At 38.0% G+C, this 22,230-nt stretch overlaps 1 protein-coding gene across 1 annotated transcript in view; it reads left to right on the top strand.

Moving 5' to 3' along the window:
• The window catches only part of PLXDC1 (plexin domain containing 1), a 98,498-nt gene that overhangs the window by 20,956 nt on the left and 55,312 nt on the right, over positions 1-22,230 (top strand). The window contains exons 3-6 of the mRNA XM_074261356.1: positions 11,818-11,961; positions 14,784-14,853; positions 17,302-17,424; positions 18,206-18,324. Coding sequence (XP_074117457.1) covers positions 11,818-11,961; positions 14,784-14,853; positions 17,302-17,424; positions 18,206-18,324 — 456 coding nt within the window. The remainder of the gene's footprint in view (positions 1-11,817; positions 11,962-14,783; positions 14,854-17,301; positions 17,425-18,205; positions 18,325-22,230) is intronic.

Genomic DNA, 22,230 nt, shown 5'->3' with positions numbered 1-22,230 from the left:
AATCATTATTTGGGTCCTGATTGACTCAAAGTAAATGTAAATAGCAGTTATTTCTGTTTGGGCCAGAAATTCAGGTCTTCCTGTCCCCCACCCCTGGACTGATTTTTTTTTTTTAAACTAGGTAAAAGAGACCATTCTTTGTCTCAAATCTTACCTATCTTAAACACTGAATGGGTGATTACTTTGGTCAAACAGACCTGTCAAAGATCTTAGCTTAAAAAGGCCAAGGTCTCCCATTGCATCCAGGGCCATCTCCAAGTCCTCCACTGGACCTAGATGGCTCTGGAGGGGAAAGGGAAGCTCGTGACTTTGCAGAGCCCTCTCTCACTTACATCCAAATCACTTTCGTGTCATGGCATCACCTCCCTGATGTCATGGTCCTTTTTAAGAATGAAGGACAAACTATAACCATCTGCTCAGGAAATATAACACATATACATGAATAATCATGCTACAAAACAATGTAGTCTAATTGTTTTTAAAATACTTAAAACAAAATTAAGGGTTTCTTGAAGAAAGGATTTAATTTGAGCTTCAGAGTATGGGTAAGACTATAGTAAGGTAGAGCAGAGAGTAGGGGCAGATCTCCAACTAGCATCAGGTAAACAGGAATGTTGGGGGGCAGCTCCCTTCTTGATACAGTATCCTTTTATACTTTCCACATTATCAACCTATTTTGTAGACTTAGGAATAATAATGGAATGATCTTCAGCATTTCTATCCTTTTAACCCGATTGGACTGTTTTCTATGCTTCCAGATCCCTTTGTCTCCTTCCCTTCCCTGACAACCAAATTCATTCCAGGTGCAGTTTCAGTTAATAACATCTCTGATCTGAACCATTTTAATCTGTATTCTAATTATCTGTATTTTTGTCTAAGAATATATAGTTGACATTTGTTGTGCCTTAGAGACTACATCATGTTTTACATATATTATTTCATTTGAACTTCAGAAAATCTCTCTGTGATAGCAAATACAGGAGTTATCATTTTCATTTTACAAATGAGAAAATGGAGGTTCACAAATTTTATGTGCCTGGTCTACAGCCAGTCAATACCAGTGGTGATGATGCCCTGGGTAACTAGGTGCAGTTGGCAGAATAAAACTGAAATACTGATGGAATAACTCCCTGAGGCAAACAGGGAAGGGTACTGATGGGGATCAGTTTAACCTGATAGTCCCACCTTTGTGAAGGTCATTGGAAGTCCCACCTTGTTATGTCTGGTCAGAAATCTGAGTTATGTCAACCTCTTAAGGATAAATTTCCCTAATAAATTTTTCCATAATGTGGCTCTTTTTAACAATGAGATGATTCAGACCAGGTCCAATGATCTTGTGATTATGAGAGCCATCTACACTCAGAGAGAGAGGACTGTGGGGACTGAGTATAGATCACAATATAGCATTTTCACTCTTTTTATTGTTTGCTTGCGTTTTATTTTTTTCTCATTTTTTCCCTTTTTGATTTGATTTTTCTTGGGCAGCAAGATGATTGTATAAATGTTTACATATATTGTATTTAACACATATTTTTACCATGTTTAACATGGTTTGGATTACTTGCCATCTGGGGGAAGGGGTGGCAGGAAGGGAGGGGGAAATTGGAACTCAAGGTTTTCCAAGAGTTAATGTTGAAAAATTACCCATGCATATGTTTTGAAAATAAAAAGCTTTAATAAATAAAGAAATAAATAAACAAATAAATTTGTCCATGGTTCATGCCACCTTTGCTGGGCCCCTTTGGGTTATGGCCATCATGACATTCTGCCTCCTGGTCTTTCCCCTCTCCCCTCACCCATGCTTTATGATGTCTCTCCTCTCCCACCATGCTTCTATTCTTTTTCCTTTTTACATCTAACTCTTTTAGGGTGCTAAATCCCTTTTAGAATTTAGCCTATCAGTTAAGGGCATACTCCAACCTCATGGGGTTTTGCTTTTCTACTGATTGATTGTGAGTTCCATTAGGGAAATTTCTTTTCCATCATTAATTCTTAAAAACCTTTAATTTTCCTTACCAACTATATGCTCTTCCAACTCTGTTTCATAGTTATTATTCCTGGTTTATGGTACCTCTTCATTTTGTCTGTAACTTTTCCTAAATAAATCTATTTTTTGCAAAAGAGAATGTCCATTTTGAATTCTTCATATGACTGAACCCCAACATTTAGTGCCTGAACATCAATCATTTGGGAAGAGAAATTGCTCTCCTAAATGACATCATTTGGCTTCTAAATCACATCAGTGGGAGGTTTTGAACTATGATCTTTCTCATTCCAAGTTCAATACACTGTCCAGTAGACTATACTTGTATTTACTAGCCTACAAATTCCTGAAGGGCAGAGATTATGCTTCCTGGTCTTTGTTTTCTCCCAAATAGCATAGCATAGAACTTTGTACACTGTAGGTGCTTAAGTGAATGTTTGAATGAGTGAAAACAATCTGATTTCCTAGTTTCAGTCAAAGCAGTGGGCAAAATGATTCCCATCAAGACAAGGGACATATTCTTCTTGGGGCAAGCTACTTAAAGATTGTTAAAAAAGGGAAATTTCTGGGACTACTCCAAAAACAGTCTAATGTGATAGAAAGAACACTGGCTTTATGGACAGAAGACTAAATTCCAAACTTAGCTCTGCTACTTATTATCTTTGTGATCTTGGACAGATGTCTTCATCTTCCTTGGTTTCAGTTTCCTCTTCTGTAAAATATGGGCATTTGGATTGGATGACCTCTAAGGAAGATCATCCTATGTCCAACCCCAAATCTTATGATGCTAGCTCATCCCTCAAGATTGTCTGTCATCTCTGAACCCCACTCCCTGTGTGTTAGAATCTTTTTATCATGGAAAGGCAGAGTATTTTTAGAATACCTCTCAAAGATACGTCATGTTTTTGTGCTAGAATCACAAATTTCGTGTTAAAAGGGCACTTCAGATTATCTGCTTACTTTACAGATGAGAAAATTAGGGCCAAGAATTTAAATGGCTTGACCAAGATTGCACAGGTAGAATGAATGTCCTAGAGTTGGAATTTAAACCTCTGTCATCTAACTCCCAAGCTAATATGCTTCCTCTGTCTGGTGTGGGACTTGAGAGCTAGTAGTCACTTTCTCCCTCTCTCTGGTTACCTCTTCTTCTTAAACTTCCTAGTGTCCCATACACTTCCCCCTTATAGCACACACACACACACACACACACACACACACACACACACACACACACACGAGAGAATCCCAATCAGCCCCAACAACACCCTTAGCTCCTTCTTTCCCAATGATTAACCACAGTTTTGAGTCATTCCTAGAACAGAATCTGTTTCCCAGGATTTTGTTCCCTCCTATCCACCCACCTACCCCTGACAACATCCCTAGTGGAAACCAGAAACTCCTGCCTTGACTCATGCTTTCCATGGTTTTTTTCAGCTAAGGCTAATCCTGATGACTTGAGAGACATAGTGTATATGTGTGTGTGTGTGTGTGTGTGTGTGTGTGTGTGTGTGTGTGTGTGTGTGTGTGTGCCCTGCTGATATGGCAGGGCATGTCTTTGTAAGAGAGTTGACTTTATGCCACATCAACTCTATTCCAAAAGATCTATTAAGCACTTACTATGTGCAGAGCATTATTCCGAGTTCCAAAAACACAAAACAGAAATGAAAAAGATTTTGCCTATGGGAAGGGATGAGAGATACTCAAACAGGCTTTAGTCTTTGCTGGGGTAAAAGAAGAAAGAAGAGAGAATTACTAAATCAAGAAAGAATCTTTTCTGTCCAGAGCAATTTTGGTGAGGATAGACAAAATTCAATTCAACTCCGATTTGGAGTGAAAGGATCTGTGTTTGAATGTTGACTTTGATATCCTTCTTCCTCTCCCCCTCCCTCCCACTTTCTCCCTCCCCTTTTTACCCTTCTCTTCTCTCTCCTCTCTTCATATTCTGTCCTCCTTCTAACCATTTCCTCCCACCCTCTCTCTTCTTCCCTTCTCTTTCTCCTTCCTTCTCTCTCCCTTCTCCTCTCTAATTCCTTCTGTTCCCCTTCTTGCCACCCCTTTTCTATTCCTCTTCTCTCACTCCCTTTCTGTCTTCCTTCTTCCCTCTTTCCTTCCCTCTTTCTCTTTCTCCATCTCTCTTTCTCCCTATCTCTCTCGATCCTTCCGTCTCTATCTTCCTCCTCTCTCCCCTTCTCTGCTTCTGTCTCTTTCTTCCTCTGTGTCTTTTCCTCCTTCTCTCTTTCCTCATACACATTCCCCCCTCTCTAGCTTTACTCATTTTGCTTCTCTGGGCTTCAGTCCCCTTTCCCATAAAATGAAGACATTGGATATTGTAAGTGGGATCAGATAACACAAAGGATCAGAAATGGGAAACCAAAATAGGTCAGTTTGTTTGGATCAGAGAGTGTATGAAAGAGAATAATGTATGAATCTGAAAAGGTAGGTTGGACCAGATTGCAAAAGGCTTTGAATTTAACATGAAGGAGTTTGAATTTTACCCAAAGGAAAGATGGAAACATGAAAGCTTCTTGAGCAAAGGGATTGATATGGTCAAATAATTCTTTAGGAATATTGGTTTGACAACTGTGTGGAGAATGAACAGATAGGGAGAATAGGAGATTATTCTAATAGTCTAGGTAAGAGGTAATAATGACAGGATTGCTGTTGGTCCTTCATTCTCAATGAGGACCATGACATCAGAAAGGTGATGTCATAGCATGCAAGTGAGTTGGATTTAAGTGCCCATGGGCTCTGGGGGAGAGAAGAAGAAATATGGATGATAAATCAATAAAGGAGACTGAGAAGTGTCTAGGCATGTAAAAGAGCCAGGAGAAAATAGTGTCACAAAACTCAAGGATGAGAGAATATCTAAAATAAGCTCATCAATAGAGTCATGTTAAGGACCTTAACTTAAGAATCTCCCACTGCATCCAGGGCCATCTCCAGTCTTCCTAAAAGATCTATATCTTGCTACTGGATTCAGATGACCCTGGAGATGACCCTGATGACTTTGCACAGCCTTCCTTCACTTAAATCCAATTCACTTGCATGTGATAGCATCACCTCCCTGATGTCATGATCATGGAGGCTGAGTATGAGAAGAGAAAAGGGAAGAGAGGCAGGATCTGCAACAAAAAGGTTATGGGCATGGGTCCCCATGATCTAGAAAATCAGAGTAAAATTTTTTTAGCCTTTCATTATTGTGAGAGAAGAAGCTTGAATTTTTTTCTTTTTCTTTTATGAGATTTTTCTTTTTTTCTTTTCCTGAGGCTAGGGTTAAGTGACTTGCCCAGAGTCACACAGCTAGGAAGTGTTAAGTGTCTGAGACCAGATTTGTACTCGGGTCCTCCTGAATTCAAGGCTGTTGCTCTATCCACTGCACCCCCTAGCTGTCCCCCTCTTTTATGAGACGTTAACAGTAACTTATTGTAAAATTCGGGTTGATATTATACACGATAGTATACATATATTTTATGCATTTCTGAGTTTCTAGACTTTTCTGTATTGTCAAAACTCCCCCCAAATCGCATTTTATTTCTTATGTCAACCTGTGATATATTGAAACTATTATGGTGAAAGTTGCAATGTGGAAGGAATAACTGTGTAATAGTGCCAGAATCATTAAAATTTGGCTACGAATTGGAAATCTAGAGTTAGGGAGAGGAAATAGTCGAGGATGACTCCATGGTTGTGGGTGACTAGGAGAATTATCATATTAACAACAGAAATAGCAAAGTGAGGAAGAGATGTGGATATGGGGGAAAGATAGTGACTTCTATTTTGGAATTATTGAGTTTGACATACCCACAGGACATTCATTTGGAAATAGGCATTTGGTGATGTAGGGGAAATTAGGAGACATTAGGCTATATAGATCTGAGAAACATTTACTCAGAAAGAATAGAATCTGTGAGATTTGGTGAGATCATCAAGAGATGGACTGCAGCTGAGTTAGATTAAAGACAATGGAGTAAAGTGGTCATCAGAATTGGATGAGGGTAATCCTGGAAGATCTTCCCAGAGGAAATAGGGGGAGTATGAACTAGCTTTAGGAAAGAAGAGGGGGAGACAGATTGGCAAAGGAGAAAAGGTGTCTTGGTTGGGGATAGAAAGCTGTTAAAAACCAAAGCAGAACTGTAACTAGCAATTTTTAGATTGGAGAAAGGAATATAAAACTCTTTTCATGGCAAATGCCATGAAACAGTGACTCAAATGTTTTGCTGAGAAGGCTTCTGGAGTGGGCAGGAAGGGAATGGATAGAGCAGATGAAGAAGAGCTCAAAGCCCTCATAACTTTCCCTATGAACTACTTTGTTTTCCCAACAAGATGCTAAACTCATTTGTTTCTATACTGCTGAAGGACGGAAGGCACTATTAATACTCCCTAAATTTTGGTCTTAAATTCTGGACAAAGTCCCAGCTATCTCACTCTAGTTATGATTCTGGTCATGAATGACTGATTAGGTAGAGGTAGTCCATTCCTAGTAGCAGAGTCAGAGGAGAAAGGTGTAGAGTTTGAGGTGTCCTATGAGCAGGCAATAGGTGTAGTAGCAAGAATGCTGTACTTGGAATCAGAAACACTTGGATTTGAATCCCACTTGAAGATCCTGAGTAACAACCACAAAAAGATCACAGCATTATAAATATTGCTTCCAGTGGGCTCAGGCCTCTGCTATTTTTTTCCTGCTTTAGAGAAGGGCAATAGTGCTGGTTACTTCCTTAGACAGTGGGTAGAGTGCTTCCCTAGAGCTAATTCACCTCCAGTACTTAGCACCATGTCTACCACATAGTGTTTTTCTTTTTATTCCTTCCTTCCATCTCTCCCTCCTTCCTTTTGTCTTCTTTCTTTCTTTCTTCCCTCCTTCCTTTCTTTCTCTTTCCTTCCTCCTTCCTTTTGTCTTCTTTCTTTCTTTCTTCCCTCCTTCCTTTCTTTCTCTTTCCTTCCTCCTTCCTTTTGTCTTCTTTCTTTCTTTCTTTCTTTCTTCCCTCCTTCCTTTCTTTCTCTTTCCTTCCTCCTTCCTTTTGTCTTCTTTCTTTCTTTCTTCCCTCCTTCCTTTCTTTCTCTTTCCTTCCTCCTTCCTTTTGTCTTCTTTCTTTCTTTCTTTCTTCCCTCCTTCCTTTCTTTCTCTTTCCTTCCTCCTTCCTTTTGTCTTCTTTCTTTCTTTCTTTCTTTCTTCCCTCCTTCCTTTCTTTCTCTTTCCTTCCTCCTTCCTTTTGTCTTCTTTCTTTCTTTCTTTCTTTCTTCCCTCCTTCCTTTCTTTCTCTTTCCTTCCTCCTTCCTTTTGTCTTCTTTCTTTCTTTCTTTCTTTCTTTCTTTCTTTCTTTCTTTCTTTCTTTCTTTCTTTCTTTCTTTCTTTCTTTCTTTCTTTCTTTCTTTCTTTCTTCCCTCCTTCCTTTCTTTCTCTTTCCTTCCTCCTTCCCTTAATTTATTTTTTCTTTACTTCATTTATTTCTTCCTTTTCTTTCTTTTTTCCTTTCTTCTCTTCCTCTCTTTCTTTCCTTCCCTTGATTTCTCTCCTTCCTTCCTTCCTTCCTTCCTTCCTTCCTTCCTTCCTTCCTTCCTTCCTTCCTTCCTTCCTTCCTTCCTTCCTTCCTTCCTTCCTTCCTTCCTTCCTTCTTTCCTTCCTTTCCTCTAAAGGGAACAAAAATCTGGCCACTTCCTGGCTAATGGAGAGGATCAAAAAAAGGATTCTTTTCTTCCAGGAACTTATTCTTGCTGCCATGGCTAGGGAAGGCCCAGCCTTGTACAGGGATCTAACAAGGTTGGAATTACACTGATGAAAGTTGGCAGTGAGAACATTGCCTCTCTGGGGAGAAGCTTGCCCAGGTTCAACTTTCTTGCCTTGCTGGCCCAGCAACAGCCACTTCCTGGCAGCCTGATTAATGACCCATATTGGAAAGTTTGTCCTGAACATCCCATTCATCAGTTATGAGGCTACTTTCTTTCTGCATCCATGTAAATCTGGTCTTTCTAATCTACACACAGTTCATGTAATTGTCCAACTTAATCCTCCCATGCTCTCCTTCCTCATGGGCTTTCATTCCTTTCTTTTAGCTCACTTGTATCTTCTCACCTTTCGATCTGGTTTTGAGATTGTTGTCTTCCCAGAAGACTTTTCAGATTAACCCCAATCTTTTTTGCTTATTCCTTTCTTCTTCATTCCTTTGGCATTGGTGCCTGCAGTCTGTACGCAGTGTTCCTTTGTCTGAATGACTTTATATTTGTGTCTAGAGCTTGTGTTAATCTCCTCCTTAGACAAGGAGATCCCTGAAGATAAGCAAATACTGTGTCTCTCCTCAGACCCTGGGTGGTTTCCCTTAGGTCAGGGGCTATATTTCCTCTGTCAAACTGGAAACTTCTTTCTTAGAACAAGAAGTCAAAGAAGTCAAAGACTATGTTGCTTTCTCTGGAATTCCAGCTCTTTTGGAAAGTGCTCAGGATGGGATACTGGAGGCTGGATGAGGAATATGTGTCTATACTTTTCTAGAATGCCAGAACTAGAAAGAAACTTAGTGGTCAGTTGGTCCAACCTAGTAATCTTCCAAAGTGGGAGACTAAAGCCAAGACAGAAGTGACTTGTTCAAGATCCTATAGTGAATTAGCAGCAGAGCTGAGGTAATAGCTAAGTTCTCCTGTGTTGCAGTTCAGAAGTCCTTACAAAAGTCTTTCTATATTTCCTCTTCCTAACATTCAATGCAGAGTTATGCTAACGCCAAGAAGTGACTTAGAACCAGGACAAATTCCCCTTGCCCCAGGAAATGATTGGGTGGAATTTTCAGATCAGATGCGAAGTATTATAAAACTTAAAGCAAGATCTGCCTTATGACTTCTGGTTTCAGTGATGGTAAGGGGTTACTGGAGGGAGCTGAGGAGAGAGTTTGAGATTCACTAGGTACCGTGAATAGTGTACTAAGTACTGCAGTATGGTGTACTAAGCATCCAAATTTGGAAGAAACCTGCCTATTTGTTCTTCTCCATCAATAGAAGGGGGAGCGATTTCTTACAAAGACCTGAAGTCCTAGTAACCTGGTGTCCTGGGATACCAGCATGGTATGGGTATTGGTGGTGGGAAGCTAGTATGATTCCTCACTGGGCCAAATCTAATAAGAGGAAATCAACAGAGATAAATATGGTCTTATAATAGGATTCAAAGAATCCTAAATATAAAATGGGTGAACTCAGTTAATAAGAAAGCAAAAAGATCCCACTTTCAAGAAGTTCTGTATAACATATGGGAGAGACAACATGCAAATAACTATTTACTAACAGGCTACAGGCAAGATAAACTGGAAATGTAGCTACATTGTAGTTCCTGAAAACTATCTAAAATGTTAGTGGATTCAGTGAGGAGTGTTATGGTAGCCAAGAATGTGAATATGGTATTAGACTGCATGAACAAAGAAATATTATTCAGGAATCCAGTCCTGGTCTCTCTTGAACTCCAGTCTCACATCATTTTTCCTATGCCCAGTGGCATCTCAAATTCAACCTGTTAAAGCAGACTTCACTTTATTTTGTTTTAAACCAATTGCTCTTCTTTCCTTTTTTGGGGGGAGGGAAGCAATTGATGTTAATGACTTCCTAAAATCACACAGCTAGTCTGTATCTGAGGGTGGACTGAACTCAAGTCCTCCAGACCCCCTCTTCTTACTTTCCTATTTCTCTCGTATTAGTCTCTTTTCAGTCACCTAATATCTATCTTTAGAGTTATTTCTTGTTCTTCACTTGCCCTCACCTACCATGTCCAATCAGTCACCTCGTACCTCAATAAAATTCCTCAAATGTTTTCTTTGCTCCCCTCATATAGCCATTATTCTAGTTCAAATCCTTATCATTTCTCTCCTATGCTATTGCAGGAGACTCCTAATAGCTCTCCGCATTAAGTCTTCTCTCTTAAGCCCATCTCCATATAACTGCCAATGTAACATTTTTAAAGCATGGCTGTTACCCTTCACAATTAGTTTCAGTGGTTCTCTATTGCCTTGGTGGATCACATACAATCTCCTCTATTTGGTATATTTAAAACTTTACAACATTGTTCCTGCTTACCTCCATACCTCCTCCTATTACAATTCCCAGCTTCCACCAAATCCCAAGCTACTAGGAGGTACAGTGGATAGAATGCTGAGCCTGGAGTCAGGAAAACCTAATCAAAAGAGGGAACAGCTAAGTGGCTCCATAGTGCACAAGTGCTGGTGGAAGAGTTAGGGAGACTTATCTTTTAAAATTCAAATCTTAAGCTGTGTGACTTCACATCTGTGTGCCTCAGGTTCCTCATCTATAAAATGAGCTGAAGAAGAAATAGCAAAACACTCCAGTATCTTTGCCAAGAAAACTCCACAAAGAGTCAGACACAAATAAACTTAAGTTTATTATAAACTCAGCTTAAGTGCCTTTTCCTGATATCTTTGCTATTTCTCCCTTCCCCTAGATGCTAGTACTTTCTCTGAAATTACTTTGTATTTGTGATGAGGTCGGTGCAGGTTTTTTCATGAAAGAATTCATGAAACCCCGAATTATTAATTAGAAAAAATGAAAGTTTATTGCTAAGAGACTGACTTCTATAGTGGCAAATTCCTCTTAGGAAAATGGAGTCTGGAACTGAGAAGAGAATGCCTTCTGGTCCTGGCAAGCTGCTTGGACTCTCTGAAAAGACTGAGCTTAGAAACTGCCCTTTAAAAGGAGACTTGAGGCTTCAGGAAGCCAAGGTTCCCAGGCCTAGATGCTTATCAGTATACAGCCCATATCTCCTATTGGAATTAACAACTCTTCAAAGAGATGTTTTTGGACCAGGATTTCTAATTGAATCTAAGGCTCTGGCATCTCGGAAAGATAACTTATCTGCGGGAATACGCCTTCCCTGGGAGGGGCTGAGACTCCAAAAGGGATCACAGATCTAAAGGGAACACAATTTCAGAGTGATAATCTTAAAGGTAACATAGTTTCAGTAAAGGGAACAGTTTCCCTTCCCCTTCATTTGGAGGGATGAGTTGTATATACTTATTCAGTGTCCCAAAAGTCCTATCCTTCCCCTTTTGGAACTTTTGGGGCAATCTGTGTCTATACATGTTATCTTTCCCAATGGGACTTAAATTTTTTTTAGGGTTCAGATTGTCTCATTTTTGTCTTTGTGACTCCAGTACTTAATATAGAACCTGACACATAGTTGGTAATTGGTATATTCTTGCTGATTAGTTGAATAAAGAGTTTATTAAGAAGAATCCAATTAGACTTTGCCATAGATAGGCCATATTTGGAGTATTGTGTTTTGCTTTGGATGTCACATTCTAGGAAGAAGAAGGAAAAGAGGAAGAGGGAAAGAGGAGGGATAAAGAAAGAGAGGGAAAGTGAGAGGGAGGGAGTAAAAAGGGAAAAAAGGAAGGAAGGAAGATTAGAGGAAGGGAAGGAAGACATAAAGGAAGAAAGAAATAAAAGAAGGAAGGAGGCAGGAAAAAGAAGGAGGGAGATAAGGAAGGAAGGGGGAAGAAAAGGAGACAGGGAGGTAGGAAAGGAAGAAAGAAAGGTGCTCCTCACTAGAAAGGTGCTGCTTGCTGTTCTTTCATCCTTAACTTCCTTAACTTAAAGATCATAGAATCACAGATTTAAAACTGGAAGGAACCTTAGTAAGTCATTTATTCCAAAGTCCTCATTTTACATATGAATATGTGTAAATATATGAGCCCCAAAGGGCTTCATTAAGTGACTTGCTTGAAGTCACATAGGTTATAAATTGGCAAAAACAAACAAACAAACAAAAAAACCCAGTATTGGAACCTTGGTTCTGTGATTGTAAATCCAGAATGCTTTTGTCCTGCTGTCTCTTGGATTGTTGACAGGAAGACAACCACAGCTACTACATTTCTCGAATGTACGGCCCCAGCGAACCTCGGACTCGAGAGTTGTGGGTAGATGTGATGGAAGCCAACAGAAGTCAAGTCACAGTCCATGGTATTCTTTCCAATACCCACAGGCAAGCTTCGGTGAGTGCCCCTGAGGCATTTTCTTTCTTCCTGATTCTCACCCTGCACTGGAAGCACATCAGAATAGTCTCTCCACCTTTCCTCCCCTCTTCTCTGCTCCCCCTTCCTCAGGCCATAGGATTTAAAGCCGTAAAACACAGGAGAGTACACTGAGAAAGATTCTTAGAGGTGACCTAGTCCAACCCTCTCATTTTACAGCAGAGACCCAAAAAAAGGAATGAGCTGCCCCAAGGTCCTGTAATTAGAGATATAATTAGGATTACTTCTGGTTCCCAGTGCAATAGATCTATAGTAGCTAGGTGGCACAGTGGAAAGAATTTCAGACCTGAAATTAGGAAAACTCACCTTCCTGAGCTCAAAACCAGCCTTATATACTTTCTAGTTGTGTGATCCTGGGTGGGTCACTTAATCCTGTTTGTCTCAGTTTCCTGATCTATAAAATCAGCTGGAGAAGGAAATGGCAAAACCACTCCTATATCTTTACCAAAAAAACACCAAATAAGATCATGAAAAGGCAGACATAACTGAACAAAAACATCAATAGATCTAGATCACCGTTAGCAATTCCTAGACTGCAGAACATGCCACCTTCTACTCTTGGCTTTATGATAATTCAGACAACTGTCTCTGTAATCAAAGCTCAAAATAATAGTAAATTACAGTCCCAAAAATTTTTACCTTAAATAGTAAAATTTCACTAACCATAAGTTAGGCTTTAAATATGTTTCCTGATGTTTCTTTAACAGTTAACATTTTATTTATCCTCTATGTATAAATCAAAACTCCTCATATTTTAGAGCTAACATACAGCAATTATCTGATAATTGATTCATCATTAATATGCTGAAACTACATCTTAATGTCACCCTATACAATTTGATAAAAGTCAAGAATTTCAAATGAAAATTCGCTGTTTTATGAAATATTATATATATATATAAATTAAAATTATAAAATATACTTTGTTAAATATTTAAGTTTTCAAATATCTAATTTTTTTTATCACTTCCTTATAAAAGCCCAATTCATACTCTAACAGCATCCACATCAAAAGGAAAGTTATTTTGTCTAACAACAATTCTATTATAGGATCTCTCAAATTTTACACTATAAGAAATTTAGAAATATAATAACACAAAAAATCATTTACTTAAAATATAAAACAAAACTTCAGATGACCTCAATTGCATTTCCAAATTATCACATATAAATATCATTAATCATAATATCTTTGGCATTTTAAACCCATTTTAGAGTTCTCAGGCATGGAATAATTACATACAGTTAAAGAAATAATACTAGTGTATTACTTTTTTAGTTATTACTAATTATTACTATTATTAGCATTAATAGTAATTAGTATTAGCTTAGCATATGCCAATCACTGTGTTAAGCACTTTCCAATCATTATATTATTTTGATCCAAACAACAACTCTGGGAAGTGGGTGCCAGTATCATTTTCCTCTTTACCAATCAGGAAATTGGGGCCAGAGATAAGATAATTTGTTTAAGATTATAAAGCTAATGTCTTGGGAAGTGAGAGAAAGAGAAAAGAAAATTTGGATTTCAAAATCTTACAAAAACGAATGTTGAAAGCGTTTTACATATAATTGGAAAAATAAAATACTATTGAATAAGAAAAAAGAGTACACAGCTAATAAATTTCTGCAACCAGAATGTAATTCATATTTCCCTGGATTTTCCCACATATGTAACCAGGCCTAGTTTATTGAACAGCTTGTTTGAATAATGCATATATTCAGTTTTATAAGGTAGTAATGGAATTGTGCAATTTCTTATCCTCTTCTGAACTTTTTTGTTTCCTTCCATGTGACTTTTAAAAGATGAAACTCCCAGTGGCTGAGCAGCATATAATAATACTGATCGTTATAATGACCAATATAATGGCTTTGGAGTTGGGGGAAATCCAGGCAACACTATAATCTCTGTAACTGTGGGCAAGTTACTGAACCTTACTGAAACTCATGTTCCTCATCTGTAAAATGGAAATCATAGGATCATAGCGTTAGAAGTAGAAAAAGTCAAAGAGGCTCTTTAGTTTAATCCCCTTATTTTACTTTTGAGAAAACCAAGGGACAAGGAAATTAAGTGACTTGACCAATGTGTCACACAGGTAATATATCAGTGGTAGAATTTGATCCCAGATCCTCTGATTTTAGAGCTATACTTTCTTTTCTCCCAAGTATATGGCCTCCTAACTATGTCACAGGATTTCAAAGGAAATAAAGAAAATTCAAAGGAATAAAGAATAAAACTAAAACACTGTGCCAACTTTATTCTGTAAACATGATGGTGATGACAGGGCTTGACAAAGCACTGTCCTCATAACAACTCTACACCCCCTAATTCAGTTCAATTGCACAGGCATTGCTATCCCCATTTTACAGACTGAAAATGAAAAGTGGTCAAATGACTTAGCCAAGGTCACTCAGCAAGTTAAGAAGCAACATTTGAGTACCTTGCTTAGGATTTGACAAATAGTCAGTAAATCCTGTTTATTTTTCTTTACCACTGGGTAGTGGAGAGAACAGTGTTTCCATCAGCATATTAGGGAGCTAGGATAGACTCTGGTGCTATTTGGTCTGTCACAGAGGGACAATAATGGTTTGAATATTCCTCCCTCACCCCTGCCAAAGGCCAGGCAACTCAAGGTATTCCTGCCCAACTGTTGAGAGGCTGCAGTCTCTGCCTCTGAAGGTTAGATGGGATTTGGGCAGTTAGAGCCTCTTGGTCTTTTTCTTTGTTCAGAGTATCCATGCTGGTTTTCTCTCTCTGTTTCTCTCACCCCCATCCTCCACAGAGAGTGGTCCTGTCCTTTGATTTCCCATTCTATGGCCATCATCTGCGGCAGATCACCATAGCAACCGGAGGTAAGGCTGTGACTGGGAGCAGCCAGGAGATGGGTGGGCTATGGGGACTGGGGTTCCTTAGCCTATCCCTAGGGACTTTCCCTGAAGAGGCACTATAATAGGTCTTCAGAGGAGGAGAGGGTGCAAGCTTGGTTCCTTCAGTGACTTGATTCTCCATAGAAAATGAGGGACAGAAAGAAAAGGAATGCAAGAAGGAGAGAGGGACAAAGAGAGGGAGATGGATTCTCAGGGTAGCACTCTGATGTTCAGAGTTCTGAGAAAGAATTGCTTTCTGCATGTTTCTATGTTCGTATATTAGTGTTTATGTCTTGCTATATTTTTTGTTTTGTTGTTCAGTTCTGTCCAACTCTTTGTGACCCCCATGAACCGTAGCACGAGGCCTTTCTATTCTCCAGTACCACTTGAAGTCTGAACAAGTTCATGTTTGTAGTTTCCATGACAATATTTATCTATTTCCTTTTTTGCCATATCTTTTTCCTTTTACTGTCAAACCAACCAACTGACATCAGGATCTTTTCCAGTGAATCCCATCATCTCATTATATGGCCCAAGTATTTAAGTTTCAGCTTCAGTATTTGAACTTCCAGTGTGTACCCTAATTAATTTCTTTTAAGTACTGACTGATTGGATCTCCTTGCAGTCCATATATCTATGTGCATGCATATGATGGGAAGTGTTGGGAGGATGGGAATGAAGAGAGAGGGAACATGTATAACCCACAGAGCAGTTTATTTCTCTGGAACCTTGACTCTTGAACTTCTGCCCTCGTTTGTGTTAGGAATGGGATTAAAAATAAGAAACCCACATTCTGCTTATTTCCCCAGAATCTTCCCCACATATCATCAAGTGGAGGGAATAGAATCTTACCTGTGCCCCATATTCCATTCCAGATCTGTCAGGAATAGAAAGTTGGAATTTACTCAGAGACAGACTCTTAGAGATTCCCTCCCTCCCTTCCTTCCTTCCTTCCTTCCTTCCTTCCTTCCTTCCTTCCTTCCTTCCTTCCTTCCTTCCTTCCTTCCTTCCTTCCTTCCTTCCTTCCTTCCTTCCTTCCTTCTTTCCTCCCTCCCTCCTTTCTTTTCTTTCTTGCATGAAAATTCTCCTTCTTTCTTTCTCATCTCCTTTTCCCTATTGAAAAAGAAAAAAGAAAACCATTATACCAAATATGTATAGTCAAACAAAATAAATTCCCCCAATGACCATGTTAAAAAAATTATATGTTTTAATCTGCCTTCAGAGACCTTTATTCTATAAGATCCAGATTCTGACTATATCTTATAACAAGGCAACTCTAGAAGCCACCCTACATCCAATTATAGACTTTGGACCAGCAGAGATGGGGCTACATATGACTCATATATCTAGGAGGAGGAAAGGAGGAAGGTGGTACTAACAGCTATAACACAAATAAGTAGTTACCTAAATAAAAAGAAAACAGTGGTTATGACTACTAAAAAGTCAGGTGAATTGCAATGAATCAAGTCTGTGTCTTGGAAAGCTCTCTTTCCCTCATCTTTGCCCCCTGATTCCCTTAGCTTCTTTTGAGTCCCATCTTAAAGCCCACCTAGCTAGGTGATACCATAGTGCACAAGTACCAGATCTGAGGTCAGTAAGACTCATCTTCCTGAATTCAAATCTGACTTAATACAGGTACTGGTTGTATGATCCTAGAAAAGTCACTTAATCCAATTTGCCTCAGTTTTCTTATCTGTAAAATGAACTGGAGAAAGAAATAACAAATCACTTCAGTATATTTGCCAAGAAAACCCTGAATAGAATTACATAGAATGACATACAACTGAAACTATTGAACAGTAAATCCTATCTTCATATTGGAAGCCTTTACCAATCTCTTAATTCTAACACCTTCTCCCTGTTGATTATTTCTTATTTATCCTGTAATATAGGTTGTTTGTATATAGTTGTTTAATTGCATTTTGTCTCTACCAGTTGACAGTTATTCTGTGAGGAGTATTTCTTTGTATTCTCAGTGTTTAGCACAGTGTTTGACACAAAGCAGAGGCTTAATAAATGTTTTGGGTTGTTTTTTTGTTTTGTTTTGTTTTGTTTTGTTTTGTTTTTTTACCAAAAAGTGCACTGAGTATTTTCCATGATACAAATACAAATTGTTTTATGTTGTTAACTCCATAATCAAAGCAAATTAAGGATTTATTTCAACATTACAAAATAATATTTCTCCCAATAGCCAGTTCTGGTTGATTTATTTGTGCTTGGCACATAGTACAGGCTTAATAAATGTTTTGTTTTGTTTTTATCAAAAAGCACACTTAGTATTTTCCATGATACAATTATAAATTTTTTTATTAGTAACTCCATAATCAAACCAAATTATGGATTTATTTCAAAATTACAAAATAGTTCTCACAATAGCCAGCTCTGGTTGATCTATTTCTTATACTTCTTTTTCCTTTCCTCTCCCTCTCGTAGGCTTCATCTTCATGGGGGATGTCATCCATCGGATGCTCACAGCCACTCAGTATGTGGCACCTCTGATGGCCAACTTCAACCCTGGATACTCTCCAAACTCCACAGTCACATACTTTGACAATGGTGAGACATGCAAACTCCCTACTTGGCCTCCCCAGTTGCCTAGATTTTTCCTGAAAATTAGAAAGCATTTCAAGGTGGGGAGCACTGTAGGACCCATCACCATTCCCTACTCCTTTTCAAGCTATCTCATCCATCCCTTTTCCTCTATTCCCACTACAGAGAATTATGTTCTTCCCCAGAATATTTCCTGGGCATCTTTCCAAGGAGAATAAAGGTTTTTTTTTCTTTTCATGTCAGTGGGTGGGCATAGGTGTGAAGAAAAAGACATAGCAGGATGTGCTGGTAAATGTTTAATACCAGTTCTATATATGACACACTTTTAAGTTTAATCTGACTTAACATTTTCTCCATCACTTTCTTAAAAACATATAATAAAAAATCATCAATGAGGCCTTGGTTTATATAGCATTTGTCAATTTCCAAGGTACAAATGAAAAATTTAACAATAGATTCTCACAAGATCAGGTTAGCTCCAATATGTCCCTAACTCACTCCTTGGGGACCCAATCTGTAGCCAGCAGTGTGATGTAATTTTTTAAAAAGTGTCAAATTTGGTATCTGAAAACTAGTATTCAAATCATAGCTTTGCCACTTTTCACCTGTGTAATCTCAGGCAAACATCTTAGTCTGTTTCTTCATCTGTTAGAAGGAGAGACCATTGGCTCTGAAATTAATGTCCTCAGTATACATTGGCCATACCCTCTACAGGATCCCTCTCTCAGCCTCCCCACCCCCATCTGTCCTTCCCTTTTCAGCTGGGGTGTCTGCTCCTCTCCTTCAGGGACAGTTTTTGTGGTCCAGTGGGATCACGTCTACCTCCAGGGCCACGAGAATACAGGGAGCTTCACCTTCCAGGCAGCTCTGCACATCGACGGCAGGATTGTCTTTGGCTACAAGGAGGTAAGTAAAGGGATTGCTAGGCGCCCAGTCTGACAAGCAATATAGTGGAATAGAACACTGGACCTGGAGTTAAGAGAGAGATGGTTCACGTGCTTTCTTGACTCTTACTGGATATGTGTCAACAGGCAACTCTGAGCCACAGTATCCTCTTTTATAAAATGGGAATAAGAATCAATAATAACAATAATACCCATAATATCTACTTTTTTCAACACAATCCCCAGTGTGCTTCATGAGGAAATAGAAATGGCACTAAAGAAAGTAAAATTGAGAAGAATAGCTGGGTCAGATCAAATATACACAGAGATCTATGTGGGAGATGATGTAATTTTAAAATCATTGAAACATCACTTCTCAGATATATTAATGATGCTGAATAATTAAGGAAATAATGGGTGTAATATTGCCCCCATAGGACGTGAAAGATATCAATAACAACTGACCCATCTCATCTCTGTAGAATCCTTTTTGTGAATAAAAGTAAAAGAAAATAAAGGGAGAATTATACTTCAATTTATATTCGGAGTTCATCAGTTTTTCTATGGAGGTGGATAGCATTTTTCCTCATGAGTCCTTTGGATTTATCTTGGATCATTTTATTGATCAAATATTCAAGTCTTTCACAGTTGATCATTACAAAATTGCTTTTACTGTGCACAATGATCTTCCAGGTCTTTTCACTTCACTTTGCATTACTTTATGTAGATGTGATCATGCTTTTCTGAAGCCAACTCACTCATCATTTCTTATAGCACAATAGTACTCCACCACAATTACATACTACCACTTATTCAGCAATTCCCCATTCCATGAGTTTCCTTTCAACTTCCTTTTTTTTTTTTTTTTGTCACCACAAAAATATTTTTGTATGGATAAGTCCTTTTGGTTTATCTTTGATTTCTTTGGGATACAAATCTAGTAGGGTTATTGCTGGATCAAAGAGTGTACAGTTTTATAGCCATCTAATTCCAAATTGTTCTCTAGAAAGTATCAATTTTGCTTTTGGTTTGTCTGAGATCATAGCTGCTACCTCCTGCTTTTTTTTTTTTTTTTTTTTTTTTTTTTTTTTTTTTTTACTTTAGCTGAAGCACATTAGATTTTGTTCCAGTTCTTTATTTTTATTTCTGTGTATCCTTCTGCTTCATGTGTCTCCTGTAAACAACATATTGTTGGATTCTGTTTTTTAATCCATTCTGTTATCCACTTCCGTTTTATGAGTTAGCTCATCCCATTCACATCCACAGTTGTGATTACTGTGTATTTACCTCCATTTCATTTTCTTCTATTTCTTCTTCTTCTCTCTCTTTTCATCCTGTCTCTTCTCAAAAGTCTGTTTTGCTTTTGACCACTGCCTCTGTGGGGACATTTAATGGGATTCATTTTTGTCAGACACTCAATCACCCAGCTGAAGACCATGAACTTCTGAAATTCTAATCTACCATATTAACAAATCCAGCATTGAAACACTAAAATATTTAATTGTAATTAGAAGAAATTTTTAAAGAAGCAAAGATAATTCAAGTAACAAAGACAGTATCACTGACATTCATCAGCAAATACAATCTTAGCCTTTTCCCCCTGAGTAGTTTAGTAAACATGACCCTCTAAACTCATTACTCTGATAGTGAAAGCAACTACGACAAATGAAGAATAGGGAACAGAATTCACCTTGCAGCCTCTGAATTTTCACTGAGATTGTCAGCTAGTGTCTGTTACTCTCCTTCTACCCAGATGTCTGTGAAGCTTCAGGGACCTTCTGGCATTTCTGGGTTCTTGATGCTGTCACTGTGGTTCCTAGTAAACCTAAGTCACTAGTTTCCCTAGTAAAAAAAACACCAAAACTTTTATTTAAAGCCTGTCCTCTTAAGGTTAGAGAAAAATTAAATAATTAGGGGCACAAGTAGATATCTATATATAAAAAAGAGGAAGTCGGGGAGGGATTAGTGCCTAAGTCTCATTCTCATCTCGGGTGGTCAAAATAGAACACACACACACAGAGTTGGTTATGAAAAAAACTTTTCACTCAATAGGAAAATAGAAGAGAAAGAGGAATAGGGAGAAGGAGAAATTAGAGAGAGAGCAAATTAAGGGTTTAATCTTGAGGAATTAAATTGTACAGAAATATTTATAGTAGCTCTTTTGTGTGTGTGTGTGTGTGTGTTGGCAAAGAATTGGAATCTAGGGAGATGGCCACAACTTGAGGAATGGCTGAACAAGTTATAGCATATAAATGTGGTGAAATGCTGTTGTGCTATAGGGAATTATTTAGGTTTTATAAAAACCTGGAAGCTCATACAGAGTGAAAAGAGCAGAACCAGTAAAATAGTATATACAAAGATGACAATAGTATAAAGAAAAATAACTATAAAAGCCTTAGGAATTCTGATCAGTATAATTACCAACCTTGTTTCTAGAGAATTAATAACCGACAGAAAGATGAAAGATAACAAAATGCAGAATGAAACATATTTTTTGGACGTGGCCAATGCAGAAATTTATCTTGCTTGACTATAAATCCTTATAACAGGAGTTTGGTTGTTTTTTCCTTTATCACTTGGTAGGAGAGGATAGAATGTGAATTTTTGCTAATTGATCAAAAAAATAAATAAAATTTTAAACTCATTAATTTTTTTTTAAAGGTCCTTTTTCTCTCATCTGAATAATACTTGCCACTATTACCCTAATTCCTAGCTGTGTACATTGCCTCATGGGACATGGAGTCCTGAACATTTCTCCAATGAGTGATTATGCTCAGCCATTCTGGGGAATATTTTATTATTCAGTTATACTTGTATATAATTTCTTCTTATTAAAAAATTAAAGTTTCTGCAGATTATATTGAATACACGTTCTTTTATATGACATGATATGAAATAACAATATGAAATATTAAAATTGCACACTATAGACCAAAGAGATCACATGCAATACATAATACATACTATACTGTCAGGGCTGGCATACCATAGACAAAATACATAGGTTGGATGCAGGTCCAGTTTTGTGTTAGCTAGATTGGATATGTAATTACAAACAGGATCCCCTTTCCAGCAAATATAGAGAGCAGGGAGAATCCTGTACTGAGTGTGTGGTAGTTTCAGTGCTGCTACAGCCAAGTGTCTGCTGATCTATTCTTAAAATGAATGCTGATCTCCATTCTAGAAGAGAAAGTAAAAGGTTTGAGAATAGCTCTATTCTCCAGGTTATCCCTCAAAATAGAAAAATCAAAAAATTGCAGAAGAAAGGCTTCAATGTGAGAAAAAAAAAAAAAGGAGAAAAGATCTTTAAAGTTACAGGGGAAGCCCTGCCATGTGTTAGGAGATTGGAGTATGGAACGTCATTAACTAAAAAGAAAGGGAAGCTAATACCTGGAGGTAAGAAATAAAGATGAGGCTCTGCCTAAAAAAGGAGAAAACTGTAAAAAGAAAGCAACTACTTCAAAAAACAGTGCAGATGCACAAGTAATCTCAGGTGAACAATCACTCTTAGGGTTCAGAGGAAGGAGGAAAGTAGTAATGATTAGTAAATTCCTGCTGAAGGGTACCTAATTGATTATTTGTTAAGCTGATAACAATAGGTCTTCTGCCTAGGGCAAGTGTCCAAGTCATAACAGAGAACCTAATTTGTTAAACCTGGTGACTATTACTCATTTCTAATGGTTCAACTGGGCACAAATTATAAAGCGGGAAAGTAGTTTAGATAGAAATGATGACAATTACAGAGTCTGGGGAAGGAGCCTAAAGACCTTCACAGGTCTTTATTATCAGTGCTGCCCACTAAAGTCAAAGAGTTTAAAAAAAAAAAAAACATTCAGATTTGGGGAGGAATTATAAATTAAGAAGATAATGTCTGAGAATGGGTTTTGGATTTTTGAACTATGTTGGTTAGGTATGAAATATATTTTTC

The sequence above is a fragment of the Sminthopsis crassicaudata genome, chromosome 4 (genome assembly GCF_048593235.1).
Source record: "Sminthopsis crassicaudata isolate SCR6 chromosome 4, ASM4859323v1, whole genome shotgun sequence".
Taxonomy (NCBI): Eukaryota; Metazoa; Chordata; class Mammalia; order Dasyuromorphia; family Dasyuridae; genus Sminthopsis; species Sminthopsis crassicaudata.
Note: the sequence above shows the minus strand (reverse complement) of the source record. Positions and strands in the feature narration are given on the sequence as shown.